At 35.1% G+C, this 20,326-nt stretch overlaps 8 protein-coding genes across 8 annotated transcripts; 6 read left to right on the top strand and 2 right to left on the bottom strand. All coding sequences in view use genetic code 12, as the record gives it.

Moving 5' to 3' along the window:
- Positions 1-27: 27 nt before the first annotated feature.
- RJT21DRAFT_118623 (uncharacterized protein) lies at positions 28-375 on the bottom strand. Its single transcript, XM_064881098.1, has one exon. The coding sequence runs from the start codon at positions 293-295 to the stop codon at positions 44-46; it is 252 nt and encodes an 83-aa protein (XP_064739304.1). The 5' UTR covers positions 296-375; the 3' UTR covers positions 28-43.
- A 170-nt stretch (positions 376-545) lies between these two features.
- On the top strand, positions 546-2,290 carry RJT21DRAFT_118624 (uncharacterized protein). The gene has a single exon (XM_064881099.1). It carries the CDS (start codon positions 612-614, stop codon positions 2,016-2,018), a length of 1,407 nt encoding a protein of 468 aa, XP_064739305.1. The 5' UTR covers positions 546-611; the 3' UTR covers positions 2,019-2,290.
- HET1 (Het1p) lies at positions 2,119-2,977 on the top strand. The gene has a single exon (XM_064883702.1). The coding sequence runs from the start codon at positions 2,342-2,344 to the stop codon at positions 2,933-2,935; it is 594 nt and encodes a 197-aa protein (XP_064739306.1). The 5' UTR covers positions 2,119-2,341; the 3' UTR covers positions 2,936-2,977.
- RJT21DRAFT_125099 (uncharacterized protein) lies at positions 2,872-3,806 on the bottom strand. The gene has a single exon (XM_064882813.1). The coding sequence runs from the start codon at positions 3,388-3,390 to the stop codon at positions 3,019-3,021; it is 372 nt and encodes a 123-aa protein (XP_064739307.1). The 5' UTR covers positions 3,391-3,806; the 3' UTR covers positions 2,872-3,018.
- A 327-nt stretch (positions 3,807-4,133) lies between these two features.
- On the top strand, positions 4,134-6,836 carry RJT21DRAFT_125100 (uncharacterized protein; the record flags this gene model as incomplete). The annotated part of the gene is made up of 1 exon (XM_064882814.1): positions 4,134-6,836. The coding sequence occupies one exon, from the start codon at positions 4,134-4,136 to the stop codon at positions 6,834-6,836; it is 2,703 nt and encodes a 900-aa protein (XP_064739308.1).
- A 701-nt stretch (positions 6,837-7,537) lies between these two features.
- PGA25 (Pga25p) lies at positions 7,538-11,461 on the top strand (the record flags this gene model as incomplete). The annotated part of the gene is made up of 1 exon (XM_064880090.1): positions 7,538-11,461. The coding sequence occupies one exon, from the start codon at positions 7,538-7,540 to the stop codon at positions 11,459-11,461; it is 3,924 nt and encodes a 1,307-aa protein (XP_064739309.1).
- A 373-nt stretch (positions 11,462-11,834) lies between these two features.
- On the top strand, positions 11,835-14,561 carry RJT21DRAFT_118629 (ubiquitin-protein ligase). Its single transcript, XM_064881100.1, has one exon. It carries the CDS (start codon positions 12,000-12,002, stop codon positions 14,490-14,492), a length of 2,493 nt encoding a protein of 830 aa, XP_064739310.1. The 5' UTR covers positions 11,835-11,999; the 3' UTR covers positions 14,493-14,561.
- A 1,519-nt stretch (positions 14,562-16,080) lies between these two features.
- CPH2 (Cph2p) lies at positions 16,081-19,316 on the top strand. The gene has a single exon (XM_064883703.1). The coding sequence runs from the start codon at positions 16,360-16,362 to the stop codon at positions 19,063-19,065; it is 2,706 nt and encodes a 901-aa protein (XP_064739311.1). The 5' UTR covers positions 16,081-16,359; the 3' UTR covers positions 19,066-19,316.
- Positions 19,317-20,326: the final 1,010 nt, after the last annotated feature.

Here is a 20,326-nt window from a genome sequence, read left to right on the forward strand (position 1 = left end):
TAATATAATATAATATAATATAATATTAACTACCATATCTCACTCATCTGCGCAATCCAAACGAGCGTTTCATCTCATCCACCCAAATTATTCGATACGCATTGAATCGATGCAAGCGCGTGGGTTTATACAGTTCCATATCAATATTGGTAACTTTTGGTATAGTATCAGGATGGGGGTTATATGGAATTCTGTTGATCCTAGCATGGATCTTTCGGACCCAATTATTGAATGCAGGTGAATCAATCAATTTCTGGTACAATAATTCCTGAAGGTTTCGGGGTGGAGGTCTCATGCTTCATTAATATGTATTAAGTTGTGTTACGTTACGTTACGTTACGTTAAGTTATCCGACAGTATAAGTCCGATCTGATTAACAGTTAATGGTTAAGCGCAGTAAAGGGGAAACAAAAAATAAGAAAATGTATGAAAAGATCGATTAAAATGGCCTGCATACAAACCACCTCCATTGGGATGAATTGTAAACATGCGAATGTGTCTTTGTATACAAATGAAATATATATCAACCATCACTATCGAGGCCATAACAGACGAGTGTTATACTTGTTGAGAGATTAGAGAGGAGAAACATTTTAAATTATCATCTCAGTATGGATGTGGATAACTCATTTGATAATTCATCTCTACAGCAAGTTCTTGATACTGAAGGGTTCAAAGTAGACTTGGAACTGTTGATAGATGATAAGAATAAGAATGATAATCATCATGATAATAGTGACGATGAGACTAGAAGTCCTTCAAAGAAGAAAAGACACCTTAATAATAATATGACTAAGACGAAATCTTCATATTCCAAATCATTTTCTACTTTTACATCAATTCTAAAACCTGATCTTAAAGACACTAATCTGATAACAAATGAATTATTTCAAGTTACAAATCAACTAATAAGACCTACAACCCATCATAGTATCATGTCTGATACAGAAGATGAGGATGAATATGAATATGAGGGAAATAATAATGGAGAACTCGATAGAATGTTTTTCCCTAATAAAAGACTAAATAATGATAAAGTTGAAAAATTAGTGGATAATCTATTCATGAAAAATGGTAAAGTATCATCAGATACATTTGATTTTGAATTGGATGATCAGTTAAGAACCAGGTTTTATAAGGGAAGGTTTAATAAAAATCAATTCAATATAGAAGCTAATGATGAAATCGATGTACAATTAAATAATTATCTAGATAGACCATTCTCAGTTGCATTACCGGCGAATTCTTCCACTTCAAAAAATGATAATAAAGAAAACCAATCTCCTTCACCAGATCCTCAAAAACCAGGTCACAATAAAGGTTCAAATACAATTAAGAAATCATCAAAGACATTTTTTAAACCACCTAGAGAAAGGACTCCCAATACAAGACAATCTATACCGGTACTCAAACCGCTTACAAACTTATCTACTATAGACAATAGTAAAAAAATATCATTCAATTTCTTGGAAGAGAATAATTGGTCCACAGGTAAGAGACTTTGTTCACCAAAACATCGAAGAAATTTCACACCAATGAAACCATCTATCAAATATTCTAATAATAATACAAATATTTTCCTAGTTGAATCTCTGACAGGATTAATTAATGATGCTACAAGGTTTGGTACTGAACTTAATTCTTCTAACTGTGAAGATTTCCCATTACCAGAAGATGCAAATGAGATAGTACAAATTCCGACCAATGAAGATCCTAAATCCAAGAAACAAAAAATGGCAATTATCAAAGTTATGCCTAAATTACAAATACCTTCACCTGCTCCACAAACAACTCAGGATCTTCTAAAGGGATTCTACAGTGAACAAGAGTATAAAAAGTTCAATAGCAATGATCTCAGTTTCAGTGTAATCCAATCACAAGATTCAGGAGTTCAAGTTGTAGGTCAATCACTTCATAATATCCCCGACTCCAAATCAAGTTCAAGCAATGACACAGCCTCACGAGATAATACTTCCCAAAATAGGAAAGTACGATGGGCAGAAAATCTAGAATGGTAATGCGACAATACTATGTAATATATATATACGACAATAGACAGATACGATTGATTTAATATATTTAATTTATTAATATTTTTAATTTAATAGGGCTACTGTTATCTTTAAATAAGATTTTGCAGCCCGGCTATAATGTCGCTCGTGTCATTCCAGTTTGATCAGGAAATGTATGTCGTCGTATCTTGCAGAGACTTTTTTCGACGCCGCGTCAACAGATACGACTACTCCAAAAATAATTCACAACATATGTCCACCTAATCATTATTAATTCTTATAGAGGTATAACTATTAATTCACCAAAAGTCGTATAATCCCAATTCAATATGTCTACTTTCTTTGATGAAATGAAAAAATCCTTCGTGGATGTTAAAGTTGTTGATAATAAAATCGACACAGCCACTTTCTTAGAAGCCTCGGAATCTTTAGTTAAATTATTTGATTTATTAGGTTCTTCAGCCTTTGCTGTTGTTCAAAAGGATATGACTGGTAATATTTCTAAGATTCGTACCAAATTATTGTCTGATCCAGTAGGTTCTGGTACTTTACAAGATTTAGTATTATCTGAAGCTAATACTAAGACAAAGACTGCCACTCAAGGTTTATTATGGTTATCTCGTGGTTTACAATTCACAGCTCAATCCATGAGAGAAACTGTTGAAAGACCTGGTGATGAATTAGCCAGTACTTTCACTAGTGCTTATGGTAAAACTTTATCCCAATATCATAGCATGCTTATTAAGCCAGTTTTCAAATTAGCCATGAAAGCTTGTCCATACAGAAAGGACTTTTTTGAAAAATTAGGTGCTGACCAAGAAAAAGTTAACAAACAATTATCTGAATGGTTAGAAGCATTAGAACACATTGTTAAGATCATCTTTGATTTCTTTGCTTCTGGTAACTATGGTAAGGGTTTATAAATTTGATTACGATTACAGGTTTTTGAAATATACGCATTAGAAATATTAGACTTTATTACTCATGAGTGAATTAACTATGTACATTATTCATCACTCTCTTGACCTATCTTCTTGGTAGCTTGCATTAATTCATATAATTGACCAATCTGTTCAGGAGACATTTTATCCAACTCTTGCTTGGTCAACTTACCTTCTGACCATGAACCCTTCTCTAAACTCCTTAAATAGTCTTGCCACTCAGTTAAAAACCCAACTATATGTAAAGGATTATCGATATTCTTGTGAGCCTTAAATTCAGCCTTGACATATTCATCTCCCATAAATCTTACTTCTACTGGTAAATGATGAACATGAGCTCTTAATATAGATCTGTATAACTGTAAAGGTGGTAATAAGGCTTCAACATCTCGTTCTGGACGACGAGCTCGTACAAGTCGAACCAAAGTCTGCTTCATTTCTCCTCTAGCTGTTATGTAGTAGCTCTTGCTATGCTAGATGAAAGCTCTCCAATATGGAGAAAAGTGATTCAAGCCATACTGAGAACTTTTCAAATAGATATCGTCGCACGTGACCTTTTGGAAAGGCTTATGGTATTTCAATATTTTCTTTACTGACTGGCACTGACTGTTTCCACTTAGATAACTCCGTATGTATATAAAACGTCTAATTGAGTTTATGCATAGACCATAGACAAAACTGGAGGAAATAATAATAGTAATATTTTCAAGATGTACTATCTTATTTTCTACTTTAGGTACCTCTTATTACACTCTGTTTCACACACAATCCTTATATTGGAGGTATGCAGCATGACGTGAGAGTTATGAAATATAACTAAAACGGTGGTTTGACGATGTCTAAAAAGCAAGCGGAGTTGGAGATAATCCTAGCCACTCGATACCTAATTCAGAGTATAGTATAGTTAGATAATGCTTGGGGCCTGCACAGAGCCAGCGTCAGATTCCACACACATTTCCTAATTAGGAAATTTCCAATGGGAGCAAAAATATCTTTAACCCCAGATAGAAATATCTCAAATAACTTAGTTGTAAATAATATTAACTCCAAAAATAACAAATGAACATGAAGATTTAAAAGTGATAGAGTTTCCGAGAATCAGCGAATTTGTTATTATGTCTCTTCTTTCTTCATAGCAGCCATTGCGTTCTTTCTTTACCTAAAATAAGTTTAGCTATCAATGAGATTCGGATCGATAGCTGCAATTGCCGTGGTTTTCACTTCGACAATTGTCAAATCTGCTCCAACAGGAGGTTCAATCGTTCTATCACAAGACCAACAAATACCAGCTGAATTTCAAGCACTTCTAGTACTGCTAGGTGGTAATAATAACAACAATAATAATAATGACGAACTTAAGTCTAAAGCAGTTTCTGAATTAATTGGTCAATTGCAAAATTCGGATTTATTGAATCATTTTTTGAGTTCTGTTTCTCCTGACTTTCAGAATGACATAACGAATGTAATAACTGAGAAGATCAAGTCAGAAGATATAGATTCAAATACTATATCATCAGCTTTGGATTCTTCAGAGTTTTTATCAGACTATTTCCAATATACTTTACAAGATGATGACTTAAGACAGGATACAGTTGAATATGCCAGATACTTATACCAAAATGATAAATTAAAACCTCTTGAAGGCGAAGGTATGAGTGAAGCAGATACCAAATATTCAATTACTAAAAGAGATATTAGTATTGTTGATAAAATAATCAATTCTTTAAACGATTCTCAATCATTGTCAGATGTAATGGATTATGTCTTAAATGATGATTTTTTAAAGGAAAATGGTGAAAAGGTGGTTACAGCTCTATTAGAGAAAATACCCAAAGAGAAGATCTTTGATGCTATAAAAGAATCGTCGGTAGCTAAGAATATTATGAGTAAAGTTCATCAATCTCCCACATTACAGGGAATATTCTCAAAAGTAATCATGGGTCAACTTTTTTCAAATAAGAAGTCCAAAAGAGATGATGTTTTAGATAGCCTCGATTCATTTTTAGATCCACTGTCAAGTGCAGCTCCTAAGGCCCAAGTTCTGATAGAGGCAGCAGTTGATATTTCGTTGGATGCTTCACTTCCAACCATCGAAGCAGCACCTCTTACTGATGCTACCGATGAAACTACTCCTGGAACTACTTTAGTGGATCCTGTAGCTACAATTTTAGATATCCTTTCTGGAGGTGCAACAGATACTACAACTGATGCAACAACTCCTACGGCTACTGAATCAGATTCTGACCCAGTTGGAAATATCCTCAGTGATTTATTAGGAGGTGATACTACCACATCACTGATATCCACTACTCCCACAACAACTCCAGCTACAACAACGTCGACTGATGGTTCTTTCTTAGGTGGTCTCTTGGATGGTTTACTTGGAGGAGGTAACAGTAAATCTCCAGCTGAGACAACAACAAAGTCTTCTTCCATTGCTCCCACTACTTCAACTTCAAGTTATGGTGATTACTTGGACGATCTTCTCCATGACCTTTTCCCTTCAAGTAACAGTAGTCAAACAACTTCTGCAGGAAGTTCTACTTCCACTAAGGCTCCTTCTGCTGGTGGGTTGTTAGACGAGCTTCTTTCAGCCGGAGAAAGTGCTTTCAAAGACTTGTTTAATTCTTCTTCAACTTCTCCAAAATCTACATCTTCGACAAGTTCAACATCTGGTGATAGCTTATTGGAGGATGTGATATCAGTTGGTGGAGCAGCATTTACAGCTCTTTTAGACCATTTCACGAAGTCAAATTCTACTGGTGGTTCTGGTGGCAGCTTATTAGATGATGTACTTCAAGAAGGGGAAAGCTTAGCTAAGGGTCTTTTCAGTCATTTGGGAAGTACAAACTCTTCTTCAGGTTCAGGGGGAAGTCTTCTTGACGATGTTTTTAGTATTGGTAAAGAAATTTTCTCCGACCTTTTTAGCACCAATTCGACCAGTACTTCTACCTATTCATCTGGTGGTGGTAGCTTACTCGATTCATTACTTGCCATTGGAAAAGATATATTTTCATCATTATTTAAAGGTTCCAGTTCCAGTAGTAGTTCCAGTTCTGGGGGTTCTGGTGGTAGTTTATTGGATGATATTCTCAGTTTTGGAGAGAAATTGTTCTCTGAAATATTTGGCCATTTACTGACTACAAATTCCACCTTATCGCCAGGCAGTGGTGGAAGTTTACTTGATGATATTATTTCCATTGGTGAAAGCTTATTTGAGGAATTCCTCAACTATCTCAAAGGAAATGGTAGTTCTATTATTGGCTACTTTTTAAACATTGGAAAGCAATTGTTTAGTTCAATATGGAACTCACTTAGTTCAGGTTCAAATGGTGGATTATGGGGCGACATTTTAAGTATTGGTGAAGGATTATTTTCAAAGATTTTTGGATATGTTACAAGTTACTTAAGCCAACATGGTAGTTCATTGTTTAAAGAGATTTTGGCAATTGGAGGTGGTCTATTTGCTGATTTAATAGATCACTTAAAATCAGGAGGGTCTGGTTTATTAAGCGAAATATTTGGAGTAGTGAAGAGCTTATTGAGTGCACTCTTTGGTGGTAGTAGCAGTAGTAGCACTGGTTCCTCAGGAAGTCTTCTTGACGATATTGCAAAATGGCTTATTGGAGCTTTAGGAGGTGGTCTATCAGGCAAGACTTCTAGTTCTAGTTCTAGTTCTGGAAGTGGGCTCTTTGGAACTGGTTCCGGTTCCGGATATTCTTCAGGTTCATCAAACAACTGTTGCTGTGCGCAGAGGAAGGTCAAGAGAGATCTTAAAACCAAATTAAGAAGAAGTATCAGAGCCAATATGAGGGCCATTCACCAAAAGAGAGCTGAAGAGTTCACAAAAGCAAAATACATTCAATTCATTGATTCTTTGTAATCGCATAGTCTAATAGTTAAGATTGTATAATTGTATACCTAAATAATAGTAATTCAATAGATATCATTCTACGTCAAAATGAACCAATAGTAACTTGAACAAATAGGCTGTACTTGCCACTAGTACCGGATTCGTCAACTAAATTCTAAGGCACTAAGCTACATAAATCACATACATTACCAATTTTTCTCCACTTTTAATTACAGACCAGCGAATTAATACTTGTGGAAAACAAAAAAGCTTGATTTCTATGCAAGTGGTCCCTTCTAGTCTAATACAGGTAAACCAAAAATAACTTTTTTACAGGGCCCAGATTTCTTGCGGAATCATTTTTCGCACCCTAACTAATTTCACTACTATTTCCTAATTAGGCAATCCAGGACAAATTAAACGGCAGCAAAAAGTTATTTCCTATTTGGGAATTACTAGTGAATGCTCGCTTTCAATTTACCCAATGTAGTTGTGAAATGGGTGTAAAATTTATGGTTCTAAGTAAAATTACCAATTCTGGTTTACCATTGTAATTTATTCTGTATAGGTGTCTCTATATATGTAGTTTAGTATCCAGCAATGTCTTTTAGTTAGGTTAGCATACCTTTTCTTTATTACTGAGTACTTACTTTCCTTTCGTTTTTAAGAACCCTATAATCCTTCCAACAACCTCCTGATGGTATTGTAATACCTAGAAAAGAATAATCATCATGAAGGTATCAATAGCATTGAACTCAATCTTGCTAACAGCAGCAGTTGTCAATGCTATAGAGAAAGACAGTAAAGAAATAGAGTCGGTAAAGAATAAAAGATCACTCTTTGGTGGATTATTCGATAGCATACTCGGTGGAGGTTCATCAAGTACACCATCAACTAATGCAGCTGCAGCCCCAGTTGCTGCCGCAGCAGCAGTAAACCCCCCAGCAGCTGCACCATCAGTAGCTCCAGCAGCTGCTTCTGTATCTTCAATACCATTACAAGATATACTAGAGTCCACCATTGGAGCAATTGCAGATTCATCAACTCCAATAATAGGTGCAAATACAATTCCTCCCATTCCAGGTACATCCACCCAGACAACTATACCAAGCAGTTCCAATGTAGACCCCGCAGCAGATTCACCAACAATACCCAATACTACAACTAATACCGCAGAATCACCCGAAGACGGATTGTTTGATTTATTTGGTGAGAACTCCATAGATTCATCCTCCTCATCATATTCGTCATCATTGTACAGTAATTCTAGTTCCTCTTCTAGCTCCTCATTTTCATCTTCAAGCTCAAGTTCAAGTTCAAGTTCAAGCTCTAGCTTTGCATTATTTACTACTGCTTTGACACAACCCACATCCCTTCCTGAAGCTACTACTTCATCATCATCAACAACTAAAGGAGGATTCAATCTTTTTGGTTTATTCAATATTAATGAAGACACCACACAATCCTCCAGCATAGGTAGTAGCAGTGCTACTTTATCGTCAATAGAATTGTTAGCGACTTCATCTTCTGATCCAAGTTCGGCTCTTGATAGCTCATCAAGTTCTTCAGAAAGTGACCCATTTGCCAATCTCTTTGGATTAGCAGAGACAACTTCAAGTTCCAGTTCGTCTAGTCAAAGTAGTTCATCAACATTCCAAACATCAGAAACTTCTTCTGACCCATTAGCAGAATTATTCGGATTGGATTATACTGAATCAAGCACTCAAAGTTCGAGTTCAGAAAGTTCCAGTTCTGTTTCATCAAATGAAGATCCACTTGCCGCTTTCTTCGGATTAGATGCTACAACTTCTCCAAGTCAAAGTAGTAGTTCTAGTATTCCAAGCATTACTAGTTCTAGTGCTTCTTCCAGTACTACCAAAGGATTATTATTCAACCTCTTTGGAATTGAAGCTGATGGTAGTTCTTCTTCTTCATCTTTAGCTTCAGATAGTGAAACCGATGAAGATTGTGAAACCGAAAGTGATACCACTACAGGATTGCCAACTATCAGCATTCCTGATTTAAGTATACCGTTGGATTCAGATACTACTACTACAAATTTGCCTGTGTTAGGCTCTCAAAGTGAAAGTTCAGGCGATGACGAAGATTGTGAAACAGAAGCTGATCCTACTACAGATTTATCTAATCCTACAACTGATCCTACTACAGGTATTTCTATTCCTACAACATTTAATATTCCTACAGATGGTTCTTCTAACACTGATGATACTAGTGATGTTGACTGTGAAACTGAAAGTGACCCTGCCGATCCAACTACCGGTGTATCTGTCCCAACAACTTTCAGTATTCCAACTACATTCAACATTGGAAGTGGCGATCCTTCAAGTGAAGAAGATTGTGAAACAGAAAGTGATCCAAGTGATCCAACTACCGGTGTATCTATCCCAACTACATTCAACATCGGAAGTGGGGATCCTTCAAGTGAAGAAGATTGTGAAACAGAAAGTGACCCTGCAGATCCAACTACAGGAGTAACAGTTCCTACTACTGGATTATCTATCCCAATATCTTTCAGTGTTTCTGATACTTTCAGTATTCCAACTGATGATCCTTCAAGTGACGCTTCAAGTGAGGAAGATTGTGAAACAGAGAGTGATCCAAGTGATCCAACTTCTGGAGTAACAGTTCCTACTACTGGATTATCTGTCCCAACATCTTTCAGTATTGCAGGAACTTCTAGTGTTTATGGCGAAGATCCTTCAAGTGATGAAGATTGTGAGACAGAGAGCGACCCAAGTGATCCTACTTCTGGAGTAACAATTCCTACTACTGATTCCTCTGATCCAATTTCTTTCAGCATTCCAACTAACGACCCTTCAAGTGACGTTACCAGCGACGAAGATTGTGAGACTGATTCTAATACTGATGATCCAACAACTGGAGTTTCTATTCCAACAACGGGATTCTCAAATCCAACATCTTATACCAATGGTACCTTTAGTATTCCAACAGATGGTGCTTCTAGCGATGATACCAGTGATGAAGATTGTGAGACTGAAACTGAAACTGAAACTGATCCAAGTAATCCAACCAGTGATTTAAGTAATCCAACCAGTGGACTCTCTAACCCAACTTCTTATGGTAATGGAACTTCTTTCAGTATTCCAACAGATGGTGCTTCCAGTGACGATAGCAGCGAAGAAGATTGTGAAACCGAAACCGAAAGTGGATCAATTGATGTTACTGGTTCAGCTGGTGGACCTACCAGATCAAATGATGCTACTGTAACTGATTCAGATACGGATACAGACTCTGAATATGATTGTGAAACAGAAACAGATGATACAGACACTGTTATCACTGAAACAGTTACCCAGACTAGTGGTGGTGTAACAGTGACTAATACCAATGTGTATACTGTAACTACAGATGATGATGAAGAATACTGTGACTCAGAAACAGACGATGTAACCTATGTCACTAGCATAGTAACCCAAACCAATGGAGGAGTAACTGTTACTCAAACAAATGTTTACACTTCTACAACTGTTGCTACTTATACAGGAGGAGACGACGACGAAGAATATTGTGATGAATATGTCTCCACTATAACTTCATACAATACCATTGTAGATGGAGTCACTACTGTTACCAAGACAAACATATATACTTCAACTTATTATGCCGATGACCCAGATGATTCTGAAGAATATGATTGTGAAACTGAAGTTTTGACTTATACTACCGGTACTGTTATTGTCACTGTAACTAATACGATTCAAGGTGTTGAAACTGGTTGGCTTTATGATTCTGATGATGAAGATGACTGTGAAACTACAATTATTCAGACCATTACTAACACCATTAACGGTCAAGTAGTTTATTCTACAGCTGGTGCTGATGATTCCGAATACTGTACACCAGATTATTATGATACCGATGATGAAGATGAAGATGAATGTGATGCTACATGTCCATGTCCCGATGATGGTATAATCTATGGAGGATCTTCTGGTAGTTCAGGAAGCTCTGGTAGTTCAGGAAGTTCAGGTAGTTCAGGTAGTTCAGGAAGCTCAGGAAGCTCAGGATCATCTTATGATTCCAATGGAACCAGTGAAGATGAAGAAGATTGCGTAGATGATGCTGTTATTGAAACTAAGACGGTTGCTGCAGTTGCTACATATACATCAGTTGAAACATATGTTACTACCATTACCTCTGGAGGTTCGAAAGTTGCTTACACTTCGTTGTACACTGTCACGTCTGTGGAAACTGTTCTCAGTACCTATACTACAGAGAATTATATAACAGCAACATATACTACCGGAAAGGCTGTTACAAGTAGTGATGATTGTGAAGATGATGAAACTGATACAGATGAAACCGAGACTTATGATAGTGACACTTATGAAAGCGATTCTATCACTAGTTCATTCCTCAGCGTTTCCAGTCTGATTCCTAAGTATGTTAATTCGACTTCAACTACTACTTCTGCTGAAGGAGGTATTTTAGGTTTCCTTAAAAAACTTGATACAAATATAACTGTTACACCTGGTTCGTTAACCTCATTACCATCTGCCACTTCCACTCCATCACTTGAAGGTGATAGTGATAGCAATGGAAGTCATCGTTTGTTCATGTCTAAACGATTAGTTATAAGCTTATGCAGTGCTATTGCTATTCTTTTCATCTAATGATTTCCCCCCAACCACTAGAACCAAATTCTCCATATAAAGTAAAGTTGTAACCACTAAATACACTACCAATTTATCCATTCCAGTACTATGGAATGTTACAGTACAGACATCCACCACAGGGTGGTAAACAACTCTTACAAAAAAGTCCTAAAAGCAAAAATTGATGAACATATACCTTAGTTAATTTCTTTATATTATATTTCGTTTAATTTCTTATTTCGTTACCTTTCTTCTATGAAACAAATACATTATTATCTTTATCTTAATTTAGTATTAGTATTAACCATTTTGGTAGCGCGCCCTGTCTGCAGCCGTAATTCGCGGAGGCAACAAAAACCTGCCGGCCATCACTAGAGGCAATCAACACCGAAAGTCACTTAGCCATACACTTAGCCAGACACTTAGCTAGACACATAGTCACAGCAACAGTAACAATTGTACGTAATAGAAGTCGAACTAATTGCCTTAATCAGCGGCAGAAACACACATAAACATCCCAGCCAAATACCACCCCCATTAAATACTACTCCACAAGATGGTAGAGGTGGACCGTCAAACATTGCTCTTCTTCATAATAATGTTCATCTTTCTATCGTTGCCTAGTGGACATGACCAGCCTCATTCCACTAAGGAACGAGAGACATTGGTGACGTTTCAGCAACAGCTTCTAGATGCGGAAGAAGAGCTAGCGCTATCGCAATATTCCTTAGGCTATGGTAATATCACGGGCTTTCATTTGTCATATCAGGATTTACTCGATGGCAAATCGGCTAAAGACTGGCCTCTACATGATTATGGATCAGATAATGAATGGATAGAAGATCAAAAGGATTCCATATTACCTAACTCAGTTAGTAGTAAAGTCAAGAACTGGTGGGGATCAGAAAGAATCAAAGATCACGATAATGATCGAGCATATCTCTTGAATATTTCAGGAAGAGCCCATGGAGAGTTTCAAAAAGTGAAGGATGATGATTTGGTCAAGTACAATTTCAAACTTCCACCATATTTAAAGGAATATTATGATAATGCTATGCAAATTGGTAATGGGAATGGTAATGATGCTTCAGGATATGATGAAGAAAATGGAAATAAGGAGGATGATAAAAGGAGTAATAATGATAATATAATAACTAAAGTGGGTAATATCACAGTACCTAATGGGAAAATCTCCATTGGAATTAAAAGTTATGGGTATAACTTTATTAATCCTGATTTTAGTAAGTATATTCAGAATAAGACTAGTGATGAAATTGATGATGCTATGGTAATTAATTTGAAATTGAATTTAAAAGATTATGAAGAAATAGAAGATCATGAATTTGAAACAAGAGGGATCTATTTCCAGGAAACCGGATCTTTAATATCAGTCAGTAGATCCGCCAAATTTCTTGGATTTCATGGATTAAGTCATTTAACATTAAATGATTCAAATTTTATTAAAGCCAAGACATTAATGAGTCAATTCTTAAATACAAGTGATATAAGACATGATTTCTCAATGGATGATATGAATGGGTATATCATTAGAAGTCAAGAACAATGTGAGATTATTACATATTTCCAATTTGAAAAGACAGATTATACTTGGAATCAATTGAGATTTATTGATGATGAATTAATAAATCCCAGTGGGAAACCAATCCCCAATGAATTACCAAATCTTACCATTAAGGATTACTTAATTTACTCTCCAGATTGTGGGATTATCTTAACCAAAACTCCTGAAATACCCTTTGTAGGCTTGAAATCTGAGGTATTGAATAAGAAGTTAAGATCATTATTGGTGGGCATTCTATTATTGGTATTTATTCAATTATTACTTTTCTTAAGACAAATTAAGAATGCTAGAACTCCTGGACAATTAAGTACTATTGCCAGTAAAACATTATTTATTATTGGATTTCAAGATTCATTGGTGGCATTAATGTTTTTATTGGTATCTACATTAATTGAAGATTTATATTTATTAATAGCTTGTGTTGCAGTTATAGCATTTATTATGTGTGGGATCTTTGAATTGAGATTTATGGTTAGTGTTTTAACTACTCAAGTTAATGAAAGAGGTACTACTTGGTGGGAAATTTTAAGAGGTAGTACTAATGGTGGAGAAACCACTACTGCTGAAGGTACTACAACACCTACAGATAATGGATCAGGACCAATCTTACCAATAGCCAATCCACCTCGTCCTCCACCAACTACAACCACAACTACAACTGCAACCACAACTCCGGCTGGTCCAGGGTGGGAAGAAGCATCATTTTCCAACAGTATATTTGCAGGAGGATTTTCTTTAACTATAGTGGCTACATTTTTAATATTGAATTCTTTAGTATGGAGAATTCAATATAGAAGAATCTTTGAATATGTTGGATTAATATTATTGAATTCATATTGGATTCCTCAATTCTTCCGGAATACATTAAAGAATAAAAGACAATCATTTACTTGGGAATTTGTTTTTGGAACTAGTATTATTCGATTAATTCCTATATACTACTTTAATTTGGTTAAGAGTAATCCATTAAGACATCATTATGATCCTGTATTAGTGGCAGTTACTACAATTTGGGTAGTTTTCCAACTTACATTATTAGTATTACAATATCAATTAGGACCTAGATTCTGGGTTAATGAGAAATGGTTACCTAAGGCTTATGATTATCAAAGAGTTATTCATTTCAAAGATCTTGAGTCAGGTTTCTCCAGTGAGATATTAAATAGTATTAGTTCTAGTGCCAAAGTTCCAACTACCGGTGGCAGAGAAAGTCCAACTTCATCAATTTCCGGTGCCGATATTATTGAGAGTAAATGTACATGTCCGATCTGTATGACGGATATTACTTTACCTATAGTTAATACTATAAATGATAAAAATGGAGTTAGTGAGAATGAATTAAAGAAGATGAAAAAGACCTACATGATAACTCCGTGCTTTCACATCTTTCATAATGATTGTTTAGAAAATTGGATGAAGTATAAGTTACAGTGTCCTGTATGTCGGGAGAGTTTACCACCGATATAGACTAATGGTATAGAAGTAAGTAAGTACTAATAAAATAAAGTGAGATAATAATGAACAAGCTTTTTCTATTGTAGTAATGTACCAGTGATATATTATTGCGGAATTAAGTCAGCTCCTGATAACAAATTAAGTGATAAATTAATAAACGTATCCGATAAGGGCAATAACCTGTAATACAATATGAAAAAATACGAAAGCCATGTACGGATGCATAATGCGCGCATGTAAGATTTTCAGTGTAATTTTTACTAATGGCTTTCTAGCGAAGAATGAGGAAGATTGTGAAAGAATGAGGAAGAATATGAAAGAATTAGGAAGGTCCAGGAAATGCCGAATAGCCATATACTAAAATTACAGTACGAGCCGAGATATGTTGTCGCCAGCCGATCGGTCTTAACAGATGTATGACTTATGTACTAATTTTAATTTTTAATTAGGTGAAACGTTTTGATAGTAATATTTTTTATATTGTTAATTCCAAAAAATATGGCAAAACAATGAGTGAGAGATTCAGTGTCAAATGTGGAGACGAGAGTTATGTACTGTATTAACGTATGATACCAATGTATGGAGTAAATTATGATATGATGTAAAGTTAGAATAAGATCTAGAGGTACATAAGGTACGAAGGAGAGAGCAAACTAAACTATACGGTTAAGGTTGAGAGTGTGACTGAACGAGATAAGCCGAGAAGAAAGTTTACCAGGGTTGCAGGGTAGTCTACTTTAGAACCTAAAACCGTTCCGAGAATCCACAATAAAATTTTACAGCAAATGTAAATGATAGTCATAGAAATGATACATTCAAGTAACTTGACTGTAATACAAATGACCAGAACTAGATCCGAGCTCATACTGTAACCAGGATGTGAAACCGTCACTGGTAGTATGTAAATCATGGCCCATTGTTAGGGGTCAAGGGAAAAATTTTCACCTTTTCCTTCATCCGGTTTGTTTATATACGGTTGCATAATTTGCGCCTAGAGGCAAAATTATGAGCTGATTTTTGTTTTTTTTGCTTGTTCCATAGCCAAGAGATAAAAACAAGCGAAAGAAGATTTGGGTATTGGTCGTAGTAGTAGTGGACTTGTAGTATCGTATACGACAAGCATCAGAATCTGTGACTGGAGTGTGAATGTCTTAGCAAAAGTATAAGTATATTGCGATGTTAAGAGTTGTTGGATGAGAAATGATGGAGAAGAAGCGGGCAAGGCATCCGCGCATAGGGTAGATTCGGATTTAGACTAGACTAATTAATTAATTAATTAGCGTTAGTACCTGAGAGTGCAGGAGTCATTCGTAGCCTCAACTATTTTATACTGTTAATATACAATAGTATTCGAGGCTACTACTATAGGTCTGCTTTACTACTACTACACTTAATTAATGTTACTATACTATTACTATTACTATACTGTTACTACATCAAAACTACTACACTGTATCCTCTATACTCTAAGTCTAACCTGTAAAATGCAACCCCCTCTAATATAAAAAATATTATGCAGTCGTGTACACACGGCTAAAAATCCCGTATTTTTTGCGTTCTGATCAGACCATTTTTTTTATTCCTACCACAACCGCAATGGGAAATGGAAAATTGAAATGTCTTTGTCCTAACAGGCCCACTGACCAAATATATACCGGCCGTTAACACTAAAAAGAAACCAAAGTGCTCAAATTGGTTGGGAACTTTTTGGAATTATAAGCAGTTAGATATTCTCCAGTATTACCACTACAACACCTCCTTACTCCTTACAGTATAGTAAGTTATACAATACATTATAATAATATAGTATAGTAAAGTTATACAATATACTACTACTACACATATAGTATAGAAAGTTAAAGTACACCACCCTGTCACCATGGCCGACTTTGACACGAGTCGCTTCTTTGACTTTGAGAATGCAGACGACTTCTTGGATAGTATCTCAGGCTCATTGAGCAGTAGCTCTAATAACAACGGCGGTGTATTTATGGAAAACTCCATTAGTTCCAACTCCAACCAGAACTCCTCGGCCAATAATTATGACGAACCCTTGAATAGATTTTATTCCAATACTTCCGATAATACTTCTATTGAATGGAGTGATTCAAATACCAATAATATCATTAATACCAATAATAGTAATGATCTTAATATCGATTCGGTAAATTCCGATGATTATCCCATCAACCATGACTTGATAAATCCAAATATTAATATTACTTTACCAACTGGTACAGATTCAGTATTTGATGATATTGTAAGTTCTGGTACTAAGAATAATAATAATGGTGGTAGAGTAGATTCTATGTCTACTCTGACTTATTCTCAAGATGATGGTATAACTCCACCTCATGTCAATACTTCCATAAGCTCAGTTCATACATCTCCTGAACCCGCTAAAGTTAAATTAGAAGCTGGAACTTCAGAGGAAGAATATGATTATTCTGAAAGTGATGATCAAAAGTCATTAGGCAATACAGGAAAGCCTCCTAAGAAATCGAGTAAAAAGGCTTCAAGAGTTACTAAGCCAAAGATTAAGGATAAATCGTCTCATAATATGATTGAAAAGAAGTATAGAACCAATATTAATTCCAAGATTTTGACCTTACGAGATGCAGTTCCATCTTTAAGAATAGCTGCCGGTAAAGGTGATATTTCTATTGCTGATTTAGAAGGTTTAACTCCTGCTTCTAAATTAAATAAAGCCAGTGTATTAACTAAAGCTACCGAATATATTAAACATTTGGAAAGTAAAAATGAGATCTTGAGAAGTCAAAATATACAGTTACAAAGATTAATTCAGGATGTTAATTTACATCCTCAACCTCAACAACAACCTCAACTTGCACATCAACTTGCTCCACCTCAACAACAACCTCAACAAGCTCAAGGATTTGGCTTTTATCCTCCTAATGATCAATCCTTCTATGCTACTCCTATCCAACAATCATATTCTGGTAATGGTGGTAGCTTTGTATTCAGCGGTAATCAACAGTTTTCTCCACAAGCTCCTCAAATCCCACCTCAACAACAACAACCTAATAAATTCTTAATGGGTGGTATGGCTGCTGTCATGGGGACTTCGTTGTTTGCTGGTACAGGTACAAACGACTTTAAAGGGTTGAGTGCTTTACCATTTGCTCATTTATTACCATATGCTCTTACTCATCCATCTCCACTTGTAATACAGTTTTGGACTTTATTCAAAGTCTTATTATTTGTCGGTAGTGTAGCTTCATTAATACTACCTATTATTAATAAGCCAGCTTCTGATAAATCATCTAAAACAGCAGTGACAACCGAACAAAACTTGATTATCAGTTGGTTCTTGGTTACATTAGGTTTCCAATTACCTATTGAATTATCCAGTAGTCAAAGAGATGCCATTGTTTCTAGATTAGTCAATGGTAATGGTGATTGGATCCAATTATTCAAAGACTATACTTTATTATCAATAAGTCAAATCAACTTTGAAAATTGTTTCTTAAACTTAATCACTGGTAGAATCTTAACTTTTAAATATCCAATCCTGGAAAAGCTTTTAAACCATAATTTATCCATCAAAGGATCATTAATTCTTAATTTGGATTATAAGGGTAAATCCAAATCCATTAAGAAATTGAATCAATTAGTTTCACAATTCGATGGACTTTCTTTACTTGGATCTGAAACATTAATGTTAAGATTAATCAATTTGATTAATGGTAAACATATCAATTATGAGATCAATGATGGACAAAATCATGTCAAGTATGTTGAATTTCTTCAAGATAATGGAGAAGATTATTATGCCATTATCTTAAACTGGAGAATGCTTGAGATTATTCATGAATTAAATTTGAATTACTTGCAAGATTTAAATGATGAAGATCATAGTAAAGATATCTTGAAGGATTTGAATAAGATTGATGAAATCATTAGTAAAGAAGATGGAAGAATCTATCACTACTTTAAATTATTCAAGACCATATTGAACTCCAATGATGGACCATATTTGTTAAAGGATATCAATGACCAGGTTGAAAGGTATTTAGTTAATTTCAAGACCATTTTAGAAGGTCAAGAATTGACTGACCATGAGATCTTTGAAGATGAAGAAGAAGAGCAAGATGTTGAACATGAAGAGGACGAAGAAGAAGAAGAAGTTGAAGTTGATGAAGAAACCGTAGCTCCAATCATTAAGTTCAAGCCTACCTTAAAGGCTCAAAAGTCATTAATAACATCTCTTAACTTGGTCAATGAAGAACAATTTATCATCTTGGTTAGTTCTTTAATAGTATACTACTACAAAAATAACGAAATAAGCCATGCCATCAAACTCTTAAACTATTTGAAATTATCATCGTCCACTCATAAATTGACATGCTTAAGTTTCTCCAGTATCATCAATTTACTTAAGGAATTAATTCCTGGTAAGATTGAAGATAATGAAGTGTTGGATAATTTAATTAAGGTCAGTAGAGAATGGTTGAATGAAACTAAGTTTATGGACTTTGAATTACGAAGCGATTTGAGTAAGTTCATCATTGACAAGGCGGTTATTCTTAATGGAATCGAAGCCAATGATACTGACGATGAATAAATGAATAGAAATAACACGCGATTCGTACGGCTAGAGAATCGAGTGTTTTGGCGGGGTTAAGGCAGGGAGTATTGCAATAATTTAATTTATTTTAATTTAATTTATTATACGTTTAAGTGGTTATTTTTTATTGCTTATTTCTTTTATTTCAGTTCGTGCTTTATTATGACATGTTTCTTTATTTAGTTTCTTAATATTAATAATATATTTCAATTTTGTTAGCCCGGTTAATGTAATTAGAATCAAATGAAATTTAAATTTAATTGAGGAATTGGAGCGGATATGTAGAATCCGTGCGGCGACTCGGAAGCTTAAATTTTAAAAAATATACCATACATATGCATAAAAGGCTGTAGGAAAAATGATGGAAAAGAGATCTTCTCACGTCAAAGGATAAATGCACCTTCGGGAAGCTAGAAGAAAAGGGAAAAAGAAAAGTTAAAAAGAAACTTTAGCTTTTTAGCACTAAAAGATTGGCATTATAATATGGTTCAACTTGAGTTGAGTCGATCTACAAAATAATGATAAAATGAAACACAGTACTTACAGACGATTCACAATTCACAATTGTCAATTCTCAATTCGTTACACATATCCTGATCTGGATTCCACCACATACCTCATCTCATATAATTTTGTATTTTTAGTTTTTCCCTTATACACCTGCATTTCCGTGGACTTTAGAACGGGGAGCTGCCTAGCGCCATCGAATATGTAGAGAAATCGTCGAAATGATAGACGAGACCATGGAATAGAGTTAGTCTACAATTCGAATATTTGTAGCGTTGCATTGGGTGCTTTCTCAATTCAATTATGCGTTGGTGATTGTAACATCCTTAACATATGAAACCATTTGTTTGAGGATATGTTACGCTGATCGGATAAGTGCTGATCTTTGACGTAACGGATATAGCATTACAGAGGATACCTTTCTCAATATTATTCATAATTATATTATTTAAATTCTAGATTCATACAGGTTCATAAATTTCATTGTAAGGTGAGGTGATTGTAATTACGAACCAACAAGAGTAAAGGAGTTAAGCTCATTAAAATGTTGATATCTGAGTTTCCGCTATCGTCACCATTTCCGTGATTTATTTTCTTGTCTTCTACCTTCTTCAATGACTTTTTTGAATTATTATTTACACATAGGCATTATTATCTCTTGTTAGTACAAAATAGCATCATTTTTGTGAATTTCTTTTTAATATTTTTTTTATATTTTTTCCCAAGACACTTTTTGTAAAAATGTCGTTCA

The sequence above is a fragment of the Scheffersomyces amazonensis genome, assembly GCF_036850825.1.
Source record: "Scheffersomyces amazonensis strain UFMG-HMD-26.3 chromosome Unknown RJT21scaffold_2, whole genome shotgun sequence".
Taxonomy (NCBI): Eukaryota; Fungi; Ascomycota; class Pichiomycetes; order Serinales; family Debaryomycetaceae; genus Scheffersomyces; species Scheffersomyces amazonensis.